The sequence below is a fragment of the Lotus japonicus genome, chromosome 5 (genome assembly GCF_012489685.1).
Source record: "Lotus japonicus ecotype B-129 chromosome 5, LjGifu_v1.2".
In the NCBI taxonomy this organism is placed as follows: domain Eukaryota; kingdom Viridiplantae; phylum Streptophyta; class Magnoliopsida; order Fabales; family Fabaceae; genus Lotus; species Lotus japonicus.
This window is the reverse complement of record NC_080045.1, coordinates 24,351,927-24,368,687: the sequence shown is the minus strand read 5'-3', so window position 1 is coordinate 24,368,687 and position 16,761 is coordinate 24,351,927. Positions and strand designations below refer to the sequence as shown.

Genomic DNA, 16,761 nt, shown 5'->3' with positions numbered 1-16,761 from the left:
CCCATATCCTCATTATTAAATGTCTATAGGGTGATCAAGTGAATCTCTTTATGTTCAAATTTTAACAGGTAACCGAGCAATGGATCCAGGATTGACATTATCATATTAGAATTTAAGCTACACATAACTCTACCTTATAAGTTAGCTTAGGGTGATAATTGTCCTCCCATTTATAAGTCATTCATTAGTCGTATCACTAGTTAATTTGAGACTTCACACCCTCACGCTTAGAACTGGAAATTTGGAGCGTTGAACTCCAAAGTTTATATTGATTGACATGTCCTTATCCCTGAGATCTACAAGGCGGTTATGTCAATTCTTTAATTTCAAAATTTCAATGGGTAACCCTAACAATAGATCTAGGATTAACTTTGATACCTTATTAGAATTTAAACAAGACCTAACTCGATAAGCTACCATTTGCGGTAGAGTTTGGTGTGACCTAAATTCTAATAAAGGTTAAGCTATGAAGCAATAGAGGAAAACATTACTTCCAATTATTGAATAAAAATGCAACAAAAATTACACAACCTGATTGGCTTTTGTGGGATCTTTTTCCCTGCCTTTCACATCTGTACATAATCATTGGCCAAAGGCACACAAGCCATACAACATTCACGCGGACATTCGGACGATTTAGCATTCATTTTGATGTGCTTGCTTCGATTTTTGGTGCTTTGGGTGAGTTCTGGGAAATAGTAAATCATTGAGTTGTCTCTCAGCACTGTATTCTGACGTCGCCTGCAAATGAAATTTAATACGTGGAAATAATTAGGAATAAAACTACACGAAAAACAGAAAAATGAAAATAAAATAGGACTGTCTTTACACTAAGGAGGCATGGTGATGGTGCCAGAAAGGCTGTATATTCTTTATAATGAGAAGACATGGTGATGGACACGAGACAAAGCTAAACAGTATTCGAAATAAAAATTTCAACTGGCTGTGGAAGACACCAGTGGGAAGATCTATGCGCAAAAGCTATCTTCTAAAATCAGGTATATCAAGATGGTGTTTGCCAAACTAGAAAAGTCGACTACCCAAGATCTAAATACCATGGAGCCATGTATACAAATTTATGTAATTTTGTGAAATGCTGCTGATCTGTAACTTAAGACATGTAAAAAAGACATTAAAATTTGTAGATATGAAAAACAACTAATGTAGTTGCTTTCAAAAAGAAAAAAGAAAAACAACTAATGTACCCTTTTCTTGAATGTGATTCTCAGTGTTTGGATTTGAGTTCCCGAACAAACCCTGAGATCAAACCCAAGGGAGTCTACGCAGATAAGTTTTGCCTCCTGCAATAAATCACAATGACCATAGCATGCGTGAATGTGTATATTCTTGTATGTTAGTGTAATAAATTTTCTAAATGGAATATAAATATATATATATATATATATATATATATTATATAATCATTTCGATTTTCAACAAAGATGTCCTTTAATAATTTTCTGTTCCTTATTCAGAAAGATTCTGGTACTAACTTCTCTAGACTTTTATAGCAGAGCAGTCCAGTCAGATTAAATCTTGCATTATGTTTTGGTTGAACTAAATGAGAACATCATCAATGACTTCTATTTAGGTCTAACCCACCAGTCTTTTGGACTAGAGTTAGGTCTAACCCAAATTCTAATATGGTGCCAAAGCATCTATGAGTAGGTGAACCTATGCATTGACCATTGACCACGCTTTAAACGCAATGGATTCCTACATGAGTGGGCATGTTAGAAGTATAATATGATAAAATCATTCATTTGTCTTCACCCAACAACGTAAACTTTTGGAATAGTTGGTTAATGACATAGCTTAAGAGTTTATCCTAGTTTCGTTTATTGAGTAATCCATAAGTGGGTCACCTACACGTGTTCAGTCCAGCAAATTTCACGCTCAAGATGTTCAACCCTAGGCATAACTAAGGGTATAGCCAAAATAGTCCTTATAAAGGGTAGAGCATTTCTCATCCCTGAGCTAGCATTTGGGAAAGAGTTAGGCCTAACCCAAATTCTAAAATTTCTAAACTAAATTCACTAAAATTGTTTAAAAGAACATTTAACTGTGGAAACAGACAGGTAGGATATTTCGATAAAATATATTACCTCCACTTGAACACCTTTACATCTCCAACAGAGAGACTTAAGGGCTTGTAAGGTCTTTTCTCCACCAGCTTTCAAACGAGATATAATTTTGGCAGCTGACTTTGCAATAGCATCGGGTTGAGCTTTCATGTAGTCTTCTAATTCAAGTATAGTCTGCAAAGAATCAGGATAAAAATATTAGTTTCAAACAAAAGTGAGTCAAAATAACATATGATTCAACACTTATAGAGCAATGTTCTCAGATTATGCATGTAACTCTGGGATATGCCGTTTTATGTCTTATTTCTTACAATAAGTCAGCACACGGGATTCATTATTTCCCTCCATTTAATGCAATTTCAGTCAACAGTACCACTATTTGTTTATCGATTCTAACCAACAGATATGAATTAGAGAAATTACTATTTCATAACACAAACATGGGGCGACAAACTATGATATCTGTTATTTTGAAGCCAGCATTACAGTTACTGTGCTATGTAGTCACTGGAAGGATAATAGATGTACAAATTACTCATTTCTGATGAAACAGCCCGGAAAAATACCACTCGTGTCAAATCCGAATACTCAGGTCAATATTTATGAATTATTATGGAAGAGATGTAATGGGTTTTTGCTTTGTTTTACCTTTTCCAATGAAATATATTCATGATTGTTTACTAACTCAGTACAACTATCAATTAAAGAAGTCAGATAATCCCAGAGTTAAACATCATTATCAGTGAACATGAGCAAAGTGCATGATCAACTATATGAGTTTATAGAAGTTGTCTATATACACAAAACATATACAAGTCAGCATACTTACAGGATCTCCTTGTGCAGAAAACACTTGAATCTTAATCATCTCCAATCTGTAAAATGAAGTCTCATTAAAAGGGATATCACTGTTCCTGTTATTTTCCAACTGTTGTCCTGGATTATCTCTAGATGACACTGAATTATCCACGTGACCATTAATCGCACTAACATTTTCCCCTTTATTTTCTATGGATTTACTTATTTCAATATTGCTGGATTGTTTGGCAGATATGTGGTTCTGTATTGTAGAATGATCTTCAACAAAAGCAGGTCTTATAATCCCTTGAATAGCTACACAAGCTGGAGGCTGCTCCATCCAATCAATTGGATCATCTGAAGCAACCTAGAAGTGGAATAATGATAGAAAAGTTAATAATATCAATAAATAAACCTTAGTATAATTAAATTGAAAAGATGTTACAATGAGGTCTATTAGTATTAGTTACTTCCAAACTCCTTCATATAAAGGTATCTACCTCCGCCAACTTGTTGGCAAAATGCATTGGATGAGAAAATCGCATAGTCTCCAATTTGGCCCAGTCTGCAAGTGATTCATCAGAATCCTCTTGCTCATCGTCATCTGAAAGAACAGCTACCCATTCCTGCAAATAATATAAATAAGAATGGATAATCTTATGCACCGATGATGTATGTTTACAGTTCAGACTTCAGAAATGAAAATAAGCCTCATAATTACATGAAAACAAGAAAAATTCAGACCGAATCATAATCCTCATTCTCATCTTCATCTTCATCATCATCTTCATCTTCATCTTCATCTTCTTCATCATCATCATCTAAATCATCAGCATCTTGATCATCAATTTCTTCAATCCCGAAGTCAATTTCTGAAGGACCTGATAAGTCCATCTCGGAGATCATTTCCATGGTATCCACACCAACAATGACTTGCTACAACAAGGTATCAAACACATAATCCATAACCCAAACATTATCACACGTTAAGAGATGTTAACTTAGCTAAGTGCAACTGCATTTGAGATTAGTAAGAAAAATATTTAAAAAATAAAAAATGCAAGATGAAAGAGTGGGTTTAGTAATTTGCAGTAAACAAATGATGGTAAGCGGGGCATCGGCATAGCCCCGCCATGTAACCAAAAAAAATATTGATGGTAAGGCTTAATTTTTTATTCTTCAAATAGCACAATGATATATTACCAGCCAACTAGTGAGGATATAAATAGAATGATTGTCAAAGATCTTCTTGATGTCAACCTAACGAACACCAAGATATGAAGGAAAATTTATAATTTCTTGTTCATTTAATTCCATTTTTAAAAAATCAGGCCATCAAATCTAACTGGTGATTTCTCCTCAAAATACATGTCCACGAGTGAAAGGAAGGCACAAAAAAATTTCAGTTGTGTTAGAAGACTTTATGTGCATTGATTGTAAGTATATCAAAAGAAATTCCAAGGCATAATATAAAATGTTAGAGATATGGTCATACCACAAAATTATTTTCTGAAGTTAGGGACTGCAAAACATCTTCACTGTTCTTTACTTGAAAGTATATATCTGCAATGCTTAGAGTTTAGGTGATTTTCCCAAGAACAAAAATATTAATACATAGTAAATGACAATCATATGGCCTTCACTTACTTCCATGCTCATCAGTCAAATACGGCATATCTGGCCAAACAATATTTTCATGAAATTCATCACTAATAATACTTGAGAACATCAGTGTTGCTTTGCTGTTAACCTAAAAATGATATACCACAATCATCAATTGTTATACATTCGTAGCTGTGATAATAATGAGAATATAAGCAACTGGTTCCCTTGAGTTAAGCCTTTATATTACATGAATTGAGCTCGGATTGACCATATCAAAATAAATGACCGGAAAGCCATGTCAATTAAAATTCAGCTAATGAAGTTAGCCACAATTTTAGTAATTTTGTTTAAAAGCACTTAGTGAAATTCAACACTAATAATACTTGAGAACATCAGTGCTGCTTTGCTGTTAACCTAAAAATGATATACCACAATCATCATTTGCTATACATTCGTAGCTGTGATAATAATGAGAATATAAGCAACTGGTCCCCTTGAGTTAAGCCTTTATATTACATGAGTTGAGCTCGGATTGACCTTATCAAGATAAATGACCGAAAAGTCATGTCAATTAAAATTCAGCTAATGAAGTTAGCCACAATTGTAGTAATTTTGTTTAAAAGAACTTAGTGGGTTACTGTGAACTCTACTTGGTAAATCCCAACAAATTTTCAATGTTTTTTCACAACTAGACTCTCCAGATGTTCTGAATTAGGATTACAATGAAGCATGTAAAATTCTTCATTTTCAATAAATCAGATATAGGCTTCAGAAAGTTAAATTATGGAGCAGTTTGTTTTGAAAGTTGAATTAAAACATGGACTCAATAACATAGAATGATACCTTTAAAGATCACTCATTCTCTTATGTATCTAGTATTTTTCTACAGACCCAACTTAAACCTAGAAATAAGATGCTTTCTTGATTTTTTTCTTTTTCAATTCTAACACATTTAGAGTCTAGGACTATAGGTTATGCTAAATCAATTCTTAATGAACAGAGAATAGAACAATGTTTAGTAAACACCTATAGAGACACTGGCAGTGGTTCTAGCATCTGAATTATCATCATTAAGTCTTTTTCATAAAAGAATATTAAGGTTTTGTAGAATATGACAAATGTCTAGCCATCATTTAATCCAAAATGTATGCTTCTTCTTTTTAGCGGTTCTACAAATATAGCAATCAAATTAGAAAACCAAAATGTTTACTAAATTTCATTTTCTCCTTGTGTTAGGTTGCTTCGTTAACAAGAAAAATAAATTAGCACCTCAATGATTGTTCTACTTGTTTCTGCAGCAGTAAGCCTAGCATCTCCACTATTCTCTGATGTTGACGCAGCAATATCCTCAGATGGATGATAGGATGCCTTCTCATTTTTATTTTGAGCTGAACCCGGATGCTCTGATGATGCTCGAATTTTATTCTTTACAAGTTTGTTCCGTCTCGTCAAAGGAGTGCTGGTATATTTTTTACTTCTTAACCTACATAATTATATTCATTCATTATAAATTCCTCGCATAACATTTAGTATTCCCAGACATGAAAGGTAGCCAAAGCTTTCAACATAAACATTACAGGTGGAACAAGACATCACAAAATTTGCATTTTGTGAACTAATTTTTAAGGTTAAAGAAAAACTTCATGTTTCGACATAATGCTGTTTTCAGGGAACTGCATCTTACACGGAATAGAAACATGCAACCATCAGTTCTCTACAAATCAGCACAATCACAACAGTTTATTCATGAAGCTCACTGGTCTCTCCCACACTCCTACCATTTACCTCTCTCCAGAAATGAAAAATATACTTTATCTTAAATAACATTAATGTATCAATTGGGCATTCAACCGACATATTGGTATTTGGCACATGACTTAAGTCAACCATTAAAACACTTAAAAATTGAAATTTGTAAAGGCTTTTGCCTTTTACAGTTCACACAGAATTCATATGTTAATCGTTAATTTGAGTACATAAGTTCAATGGTACCTAATCCTAACCAAGAAATTTCACTACACCAAACCCCATTCAAGCATTATTTAATACTATAGTCACAGGCACGTTGGATCAACAGTCATTCATATTCCATATTAAACCAGAACCTCAAGAAAACAAATTAAAATTTAATGTACTCATTTCCTTAAAACATCTAGCTGCATAGTTAATCTTTTTCTTATTTAAAACCATTTAGGGATAAAAAAGGAAAGAAAACTGTAAAATGAAGACAGTTCATGTGCAGAGAAATACTCAGTATTTAATGCTATTGCAGCATTAGAAATATGTTCTAAGAAAACGCAATATCATAGTTTCAGGCAATGGTAGTCACATCGACGCAAACTTTCTCCGATTATCTACAATTTTCGCAACCGAATTAGCAATTGAAACTTTACTAATTTCAGAAATTTCACTCCTAAATCATCAAAAACATGTCCCTAGCTAGATTGCGAAGAATCACAGTAAGACAGAGAAAACAACGCACCAAGGCGCGTCGAAACCGCAACTGCAAGCGAGCCTGCACGAAGCCACATAACCCACACCACCGTTCACTTCTTCCGTGCTCCACATTGAACGGTTACTATTATCTGCCAAAAAAACAAACGCGTGTGTCAATGAGGGAAAGCAAGAGTTTCAGTTACCATTATCACACCATTCGAACTCCAAAAAACGATGCTGTTTTAGTGTTTTTCGGCAATCGTTGAAACTTCTTGAGGTATCACATTCTATGAGCTCGGAAAACGAACTGAGCAGTTGAAATGAGCAAGGAAATAGTTTAGAGAGAGGAAGAGTGAAAGTACGAGATGCGGCGGCGGCGGAAGAGCGAGTGGCGGTGGCGGCGACGTGGAATCTGACGGCGATGGGAGGCTCGAGGATCATCATGGTTGGTGAGGTTTGTTCCGTTATCAGAGAATATAGTTGTAGTAGGGATGAGATAGAAGAGGATGAGGTGCTTCTTTCGTATTGGATTTGCCTATTGGATTTTGGCTCTGGCTTCTTTGCACGTCGTGATAGGGTGCGGTCGGGAGCATTGTAAAGCTTCTGCGTATGGACACGTGGCTCAAAGGTTAAGGGCATTACTGTCATCACAATCTTATTTTTTCAATGTAGCACACACTGAACACTCTTTTGACACTTTCTTTTCATCTAGGTTCAATTAGTTATATAGGATTTACTCACAATTTAGTACTGCCTATATGAATTTTTAACCAAACAGAAAATGATAAAAGAGTATTACTAAAGCTCATGGAAAAATGCTAGCAATAGTGACTCTCTTTTACTTTTATGAGTAATGTTTGGTTCCTTATCATTTTCATTTTCACCTCTTAAAAATGTGAAGAGAAATGAGTGATATTATATGATGTGGCCGAAAATGTAAAAAAAAAGATTAAAAAAATTAGTGAAAAAAAGATGAAAGAGAATGGAAATGTAAATATATCATTACTCTTTTCTTTATAATGTATTTTTAATTAGCTCAAATCTAGATAGAGTTAAGTACAGTAATTTGTAGGAGTTTCACCTCAATTTGGTGAGACATAAATGAATTTTAATCAATTGAACAAAAAAAACCAATTGAAGAGCCCACAAGATTGTTGATGGGGCGGGTGGGTCTCACTTGTAAGCAATACGCTGTCGTTTCTTTTTGTGTCCTGAAATATCTATCCGAAGTTCCAAACTTCTCTGTAGCGGTATTTCACGTTCCCGTTCGATGCTTAGAAGGCCCCATATAGCCCCTTATCTCTCTGAAATGTTGGAAAAGTGTAAGAGTCCAAAACGTTGAGGTTTTTGAGTTCGTCAACACGGTTGGCAGAGGTGAGTTTTTCGTTTTCCTTTTAGGATTCATTTAATTCAAGTTTTAGTGCATTTGTATACTGTAATGATGATAGTTGAGTGGTTGTACTTGTCTTGAAGCATGATTTTTGGTGAAAAAAGATGAATAGTTTAACTTGTTATGTGGGTTTTTGAATTTGTTTAGTTTTCCCTGTTAGCTTTTAATATATATAATGACGTAGTTTTTCATGTTAAGTTGCTGAAGCTCTGTTGTTCAAATTTGATTTGAACTACTTTGTGGATTACTGATAAGGTGACTGTCGTCGTCTTTGAAAAGGGAAGCTGGTTTTTTTTTTCTCACATTGTTCTTATTTATGGTACTTTTTACAATTTTTTGTGATTTTTTTTCTTCTAAAGTCTGGTGACCCAGCCTAACCTAACCTAACCAAGTCTATATTTCAGTTTCTAAACCCCAAATTCAGAATAGTGCTGCTGCCCCATCCACCTCCGACCACCGCTCGGCCCATTCCCGGTTACCTGCGGCCGCGTGACCACCCTCGCGGCCACCGGCAACCACTCCGGTCTCCGGCCACCGCGTCTCTGCTCCATCCTAGCTCTTAGGTAATTTTTCTCTGCAATTTTTTCGTTTTTCCACTCTGTTTCTGCGTCCTCTCACCTCAGCTTCCCTCTCTCTAATCTCCCGAAGGCTTGTTTCTTCTCCTCAGTTGTTACTGACTTACTTTTGATTCCTCTCCTCTATTACAACTTACAACCTTCTGTTCCTTCTCCTTTCTCCTCTGTCACTGTTTGCTTAAATCTTTGTTTTCTTTCCCCTTTTTAGTGCTGGTGCGTGTTCCTCTGTTTTGCAATGGCAAGTGGCATTGACACTCAACTTGACTACACTACATTGGGATTGGATGATTAGTTGTTTAGATTAAATTTTACTCTTTAGACTTCATTTTTCATGTCAATTAGAATATGAAGTCTTGAATTTGTCATGATGTTTTGGTAATTGGTATGTAATACTCTCAATGAGAGTATGAGACTTAATATCTATCTAGTAGTATCTAATATCCATTGAACCTTTGTTATGATATTTGCTATTATATATATGTTGAGCCTATATTTGATGATATAAGTTGTTATTAGTTAGCAGAATTTTTTATTTGTTGTATTGTATAATTGCATTATGCAGGTTTTTAATGTGTGTATGTATAATTGATTATATATATATATATATATATATATATATATTTATTTATTTATAACTTTTTTATTGAGGCCGCCATGGCACTGCCGTGGCATCCGCCATAATTATATGGCGGTATTTTGGCTTTCCGCCATCTGTCATTGATAACACTGTTTTCTATTAGTTACTTACTACTATGGCCATTTTTTGGGCCTGATTTATTTCAGACTGGAACTGATTACTGACCTGTTTGGCCTAGCTACTATACAGCTTAAAATAAGTAAATAAATGAAAGGATTAAAGGTGTTTTCTGGTTTTCTCTAAATCGGTAACAATTACGTGTCATGTTGGCGCCATATTTTATCCTTATGTTGTGGTGCAGAAGCTGGAATATTGAACATGCTAAAAGCAAAATTGGTTATGAGAAATTAGCTAAATTGACTTTAGTGATGGCTGTTATGAGAACAATTTTCACGTGAGTAATTGCTGTTATGGCAGAAAATTCCCACCACAACCAAATAGGCTTTTAATAATTTGTGAATTTCGTACCCTGGGAAAATTTGCAAGGTCCTACTGATTTCTTATGTCCTAATCATGTTTTTGTTTTCTATTGTAGAGTTCGTCAGGATGCTTGCACTGACAGATTTTCCACTACTTATTGCTAAACCATTTGAAGAAATTAAAATACCAACAAGTATACGAAGCACTGTGGTAAGATCCTTAGGTTTATGGTTATTAATGGATGGAAACCAAATTTCTCTGATGTAAATTTTTTTTACACCAAATATTTTTGCTTTAGGAAATGACAGGTGAATAAATTTGTATGAATTTCTTTTTTAATATCAGGTATGTGCTGCAAAAGGTAAAAGACCTAGATATCCACGAGTTTGGAAGACCCAGAAAAAAATTGGGACCATTTCCAAGGCTGCTAAACTTGTTCAGTCTGTAAGTTCTTCCTTGCATTTCTGTGGTTACTCTGGTAATTTAAGCTTCTGCTTTGTTTTCCCACTGTGATGGTGGTGCTCTCATTTTATATAGAAGCTTTCAGATTGATTTTTTCTTTATTGCTCTGCTTTTTTGGAAAAATAATTTTCTGATGTATTATACAGATTAAGGAACTATCAAATGTCAAAGAGGAAGTTTATGGTGCTCTCGATTCATATGTTGCCTGGGAATTAGAGTTCCCTTTAATTACTGTAAAAAAGGCACTCAAGACTCTAGAATACGAACAAGAATGGAAGCGGATAATACAGGTACTTCTAATTTTTAAAAAAGAACTGTATCCTTGTGAATTTAAGATGCTGTTTTCTATACATTTGTCTTTCTTTTAAAATGTAGTGACCCAGTGCTTTGGTATCTGTTTATGCAAATTACATATGGCACTATAGATAACAAAATGGATGCTAAGCAAAGGTCAAGGAAAGACAATGGGAAGCTATTTCACATTACTCAATGCGTTAGCTGAGGATGACCGACTTGATGAAGCTGAAGAGCTTTGGACCAAGTTATTAATGCAGTACATGGAAAGCTTGCCTCGCAGATTCTTTGATAAAATGATATCTATCTACCGTAAGAGGGGCTTGCATGAGAAGATGTTTGAGGTATTATGATTTGTGTTTGTGTGTTAGTTTAAATTATTAATTCTTTTTATAATAATGTACATTCGATATACCATTTTTTTTTGAATTAGTTTGTTGTTTTACTTTTCTTAGTGCATACTATATAATTGAATGAAATTTTCAAATTCTTGGATTTTAAAGTTCATCTGCTGAAATTTATATTTCAAAAAAGAATAATTATTAGTGATAAAAGATAGTTTGTTATTTTACTTTTCTTAGTGCATGCTATATTGGAATGCAAAAGATGCTTCCAGAACCTGGTATAATTCCTGCTGGGGAAAGGAACTAAAACAATAAACTAACATATTAACTATTTCAGTACATAGAATTTCTTAAGTATTCAAGTTCAACTATAACGTTAAGTGTCAATTGTACTGAATTTCCTTTTAATAACATTACTGTTAGTGTCTGTCAACTTCACATGCCCTTGTATTAATAAGGGATCAAAATCCTCTGTCTGCATTTGGTGTCTCATTCTTTGTCCCACCAATAAACTTGTGACATGTCATTTGAAAAACCCCATGTAAGGTTATATCTGTCATATCAATGTATTTTTTTTATTGACATAAAACAATTTTATTGGCGAGACCGGTAAGAGGAGACCGAATTGGGACAGAAGGTCTTAATCAGTTAATGAGATTATATGATACTTTGTATGAATTGACTGCAGGCTCAATACATAAAGGATATTTACTTGTTAATTTCTCCCTTAGATATTTGCAGACATGGAGGAGCTTGGTCTTCGACCTAGTATTTCGGTTGTGTCAATGATTGGAGATGCCTTCAAGGAGCTGGGTATGCTGGACAAATACGAGAAGTTACATATTAAATACCCACCGCCTAAATGGGAATATAGGTACATCAAAGGAAAGCGTGTGAAAATCAGATTCGAAGATCAGTCCAACCAAGTCAATAAATACACAAGAAAGCATGATAATGTTGAACCTAATTCAGACTTAAAGGAGGATGATTGGTCTGAAGATGAAGAGACGAGTTCTGAGGTAATTGATGATGAGCAATTCGAACAGGATGCCAATGTAATATGCATGGAACCTGAACAAATTTCAGATGATTCATTTGAGAGTATCGAAATAGAACCAGTTGTAGATGCATAATGGGAGGAAGATAATGTAATATCACTGGCTGATAAGGTTCTATTAGTAGTTATTATTGTTAGTTACAGTTAATATAATATCAATGCAATCTGCAAGCCCAAGATGATAAGGTGTAATGTTCTCTTCAGGTGTGATGGTAAGGTGTAATGTTCTCTTTAAGGTGTAATATTGGATTAAAGGTGTGGGGGGGGGGGGGGGGGGTACTTTGGGTTGAAAGTTTCCTCAACGCATAACTTTGTAAGGAGATTGGGGTAACTTTTAATGCATATAGGCTTTGATTAATATCCAGTTATGCAGGCTGGTGCTAGATTGGGTTTCTGCTTAAAACAAGCGATTTTGGTCTCTGAATTTTTTTAAAACATGTGAAAATTGGATCATTCCGCCAATTTTCGGTCCTATTACTAATTTAAATCGCTAATATGTCATTTTTGTCTAATAAAAAATGAGGACATGGTATATTTTAAGTTTAACAAAAATGACATTATTTCACCTCTCTTTCTCTTCATGTTGTATTGTGTGTTGTCTCCAATGACCACAATCTCTCTAGCCTCCACCTTCGGGCCACCGCATCACCATCCAATCCTACAAAATGATCACCTGACTCCCTTCAATTTAAATGGTTTGCATGTTTCCCTTAGCCACCTGAAGCAGCATTATCCCCACCTCCTACTACCTCGATTTGCCACTATGAGTTGTTGTATCACCCCTGTCTTTGTCGATGATAAGTTGATAACTCTTTCTTCCGCCTCATCGATGGCAAGACCCTTTTACAACCCAAGATTGGTACCAAAAGAAACCTTCCAGCAACAACATAAGCTCCCTCGATGTTGCGGGAGGAGGTCAAGCCTTATTATTAAGGCAGAGACTATTTGCGCCGCCCTGTTTTGCTAAGTCCGCCATCTCCTTTTTTAAAAATTCCAACAATGCCCTTAGTAAAAAAAACATAAAAAGGTAATATTTAATTTTTACTTCCCACACACCATCTCCTTCTTCCTCCTCACCCTCCTCCTCACTCTCCTCTTAATCCTCCACTCCTCCACTCCTCCACCCCCAAGCTCTTTTGGGTGATCTCAAGTCAAGAATAGAAGCTTACCCATGTAAGTTTTTACCTTTTTCCGAGCTTTTTTTCAGCTTTTTTTAGCTTCCATCGCGATTTCGCGACTTTCTGACGTAACTGGATAGTCCCGCCCTTAAAACTGCGGGAATGAAACAAATTACACGCTCCCGTTAACATACGTGCGGACGTGTTAAATTTATACCTTCCGCTAACTTGTTAGCGGAAGTCAAAAAAACTTAGTCATTTCAATCGTCTTAAGTTCTGGTACTGCTACTATCTAAATAAAATTGATTTTCCCGTTAACATACGTGCGGAAAGTGATATGTTGGAATAATAGGTCCGCCAGTTAAACTGCGGAAGGCAAATATGTGCTGCCGCATATTAAAGTGCGGACAGAACAAAGTTTTTTAGATTGATTGAGCTTATTTTGTTGATTGCAGCATAATGATACCTGAGGAAGTATTGGAAACTGTTTTTGGAAGCATTGGAAACTGTTTTTCCCGCAGCTCGCTGTCTTCTATGTCAGTTTCATGTACTTAAGAGTGTAACTGGCGAGATGAAGAAACTTGTGAAAGACATTGAGACACGTGAAGACATTACTGATAGATGGAATCGATTGATGTATGTTGCCAACGAGGTTGAGTATGATAAAGCTGTGGGTGCTATGTCGAATACCGGTGAGCTCTGGACTTACATTGAGGCTAACTGGTTGCCTTTGAGAAGCAAGTTTGTGAAGTTTGAGATTGATACTTGTATGCACATGGGGTGCACGACAACAAACAGGTAATTTGTTGCTATCCTTCACTTTTTTTACTTCAACTGTAAAATGTTTGGCAAAATGTTTTCTGTTTTTTTTATTTCATGTTTATACCATGCGCAGAGTTGAGGGGGCACACTCAAAGCTGAAGAAACTATTGTCCGACAGTAAGGGTGACTTGGTCATTGCGTGGACTGCGATGAACAAGCTTATTATCATGCAGCATGACAAGATAAAGGAGTCCTTCCAGCTCAGCATATTTGTCACAGAGCATTATTTGAATGACCCGTTCTATAAGCATTTGCGCGGGTTTGTATCTAGAGCCGCATTGCACATTATTGTTAAAGAGAAGACTCAAATTGGCATGATTGGGGTTGGTGGTATATACTGTGAATGTGTACTTAGGAGAACCCATGGACTACCATGTGCTTGTGAGCTCATGAAGTTTGAATCTGTCCCATTACTTGCAATTCATCCACATTGGAGGAAATTGACTTGGGATTCTTCGGACCGTGACATGGATCCAACATTGGGTTTGAGTTTTGAGTCTGAATTTGATAAATTACGAACCAAGTTCGAGGAGTCTTCTCACGGAGTTAGAATGTCGATCATTGAGAGCCTTAGAATGATTACTTATCCAGAAACGACTTCTATGTGCGCTCCAACAAAGAAGAAAACAAGGGGTAGGCCAATGGGATCCACTAACAAGCCCAAGAAGTTTGCCAAGGGATGTGGTGAGACCTCTACAAAGCGCATTCCTTGTAGATGGGAGACTATTGACAAGGAGTATCCGGGCTCATGGCGTGATAGCAACACGACACCATTACAGGAACCTTCTCCAAAGGTTAGGTCTCAAAAGGCTTCTAAGGCTTCGAAGGCTTCTAAGGCTTCTAAGGTTTCTACGGCTTCTAAGGCTTCTAAGGTACAAAGTCCTCTGATCCGGATGGTGTGTACAAAGAATAAGAAGCCTGTGAGTAGTTACCTACGTCGGCGCTAGCTTAAACAAATCCCTGATGAGTTTCATCCATTCGTTGTTGACTTTATAAATGTAAAGGGAGATGGCCACTGTGGATATAGATGTGTTGCATCGTTGAAGGGTCTTGCAGAAGACGATTGGCCACTTATACGTAGGGAACTTCTGACGGAGATTGATTCGGATGCTAATATGTACATCAACATGTTTGGAGCCAGCGAGGTTAACCAAATGCGTTTAGCTCTAACAGTTAAGGATACTAAGCCCGTAGGTGAAGACAAGTGGATGATGATACCAAATATGGCCTACCTTATTTCCACAACATATAAGTTCATAGTGTTGACTATTGCTAATACCGGATGCAACACTTTTTATCCGTTAAAGGGAAAGGCGGACCTAGTGGAAGAACACAAATTCATGCCGATTGTGCTTGTCAATAAAGATCATTTCGTTGGGGTAAATCCTTATCCTTTATCCTTCATAATACGTATATGTAAAACCTTATACTTTTATACTTATACTCTTCTTTGCTTGTAGGTTACTCTTCGTGAAGGCCATCCAATGCCGACCACAGCTCACTTGTGGGCATACAACTGTCACCCGGATGCAAGAAAATGGGAAGAGCCTTACAAAGAGCGCATTGAAGAATACGCGGCTTATCTGAAACAAAAAAATGGAGGATGTAGTGATGATATTATTGACCTTAGTGATGATTAATTATGTTGGATCATTAAGTTGTTTTGTAACGAATTGCTTGTAATTTATATGCGTGTAACGGATGATTACTTTGAACTTTATAACTGTCTCCTTAAAAAGCTTGTGATGCCTCTGGATTGTTATAACTGTCAGGAAATCAGTCTGTGCATGCCTCTGTTATAACTGTCATTAATTTTCATCCTGTCCGCACTTATAACTGCGGTAGGTCATGACGCATCTGTAAGAGGTACTGTAAGCCTCATTAATAGAACCAATTTCCCGTGGTTATAACTGCGGAGGTGTTTTTATTTTCATCCTGTCCGCACTTATAACTGCGGTAGGTCATGACGCATCTGTAAGAGGTACTGTAAGCCTCATTAATAGAACCAATTTCCCGTGGTTATAACTGCGGAGGTGTTTTTATTTTCATCCTGTCCGCACTTATAACTGCGGTAGGTCATGACGCATCTGTAAGAGGTACTGTAAGCCTCATTAATAGAACCAATTTCCCGTGGTTATAACTGCGGAGGTGTTTTTATTTTCATCCTGTCCGCACTTATAACTGCGGTAGGTCATGACGCATCTGTAAGAGGTACTGTAAGCCTCATTAATAGAACCAATTTCCCGTGGTTATAACTGCGGAGGTGTTTATATTTTCACCCTGTCCGCGTGATAATTTGGCAGAAAACTTTTGGTTCATATAACCATTCCCAATTTTGGTTCATATAACCATTCCCCATTAATAGAACCAATGTATCTCACTATATTTCTAACCATAACTTTTGGGTCAGTGATAACATGAATGTATGATGCTAAACAAATTATCCAACAACACATAACAAAATATCTGAAATTATCCAACAAACACATAGTTGCACTATCCAACTAAACATAACAGAAGATCCGAAATTATCCAACAAACACACATAGATGCTTTATCCAACAAAACACATAACAAAAGACCCGAAATTAAACAACATTAAACAACATCATTATCCAACAAAATAAAAGTACAAAGGTCCCTAAATCTAACGCCCAGAATTTGAAGGCCCAGCTCCCGAGTCCCGTCCCCTAATCTTTCTTCCCCTCCCGTGCACTGC

General features: G+C 36.1%; 3 protein-coding genes across 4 annotated transcripts; 2 read left to right on the top strand and 1 right to left on the bottom strand.

Moving 5' to 3' along the window:
* Positions 1-467: 467 nt before the first annotated feature.
* Positions 468-7,577, bottom strand: LOC130717396 (uncharacterized protein At3g49140). Its single transcript, XM_057567615.1, has 11 exons — positions 7,286-7,577; positions 6,970-7,072; positions 5,757-5,970; positions 4,530-4,632; positions 4,378-4,445; positions 3,627-3,818; positions 3,383-3,508; positions 2,914-3,249; positions 2,106-2,258; positions 1,206-1,301; positions 468-741 (listed from the first exon to the last, which is right to left on the bottom strand). Exons 1-11 carry the CDS (start codon positions 7,569-7,571, stop codon positions 637-639), a joined length of 1,782 nt encoding a protein of 593 aa, XP_057423598.1. The 5' UTR covers positions 7,572-7,577; the 3' UTR covers positions 468-636.
* A 560-nt stretch (positions 7,578-8,137) lies between these two features.
* On the top strand, positions 8,138-12,294 carry LOC130717397 (pentatricopeptide repeat-containing protein At4g21190). 2 transcript variants are annotated; one of them, XM_057567617.1, is made up of 7 exons: positions 8,153-8,297; positions 8,718-8,876; positions 10,061-10,155; positions 10,291-10,389; positions 10,554-10,697; positions 10,833-11,045; positions 11,777-12,294. In XM_057567617.1, exons 3-7 carry the CDS (start codon positions 10,072-10,074, stop codon positions 12,176-12,178), a joined length of 942 nt encoding a protein of 313 aa, XP_057423600.1. In that variant the 5' UTR covers positions 8,153-8,297; positions 8,718-8,876; positions 10,061-10,071; the 3' UTR covers positions 12,179-12,294. The 2 variants fall into 2 exon arrangements, with proteins under 2 accessions (XP_057423599.1, XP_057423600.1); XM_057567616.1 differs by lacking the exon at positions 8,718-8,876 and having other exon boundaries at positions 8,138-8,297.
* Positions 12,295-13,791: 1,497 nt separating this feature from the next.
* Positions 13,792-16,290, top strand: LOC130719349 (uncharacterized). Its single transcript, XM_057569975.1, has 4 exons — positions 13,792-14,018; positions 14,116-14,914; positions 14,990-15,421; positions 15,503-16,290. Exons 1-4 carry the CDS (start codon positions 13,792-13,794, stop codon positions 15,680-15,682), a joined length of 1,638 nt encoding a protein of 545 aa, XP_057425958.1. The 3' UTR covers positions 15,683-16,290.
* Positions 16,291-16,761: the final 471 nt, after the last annotated feature.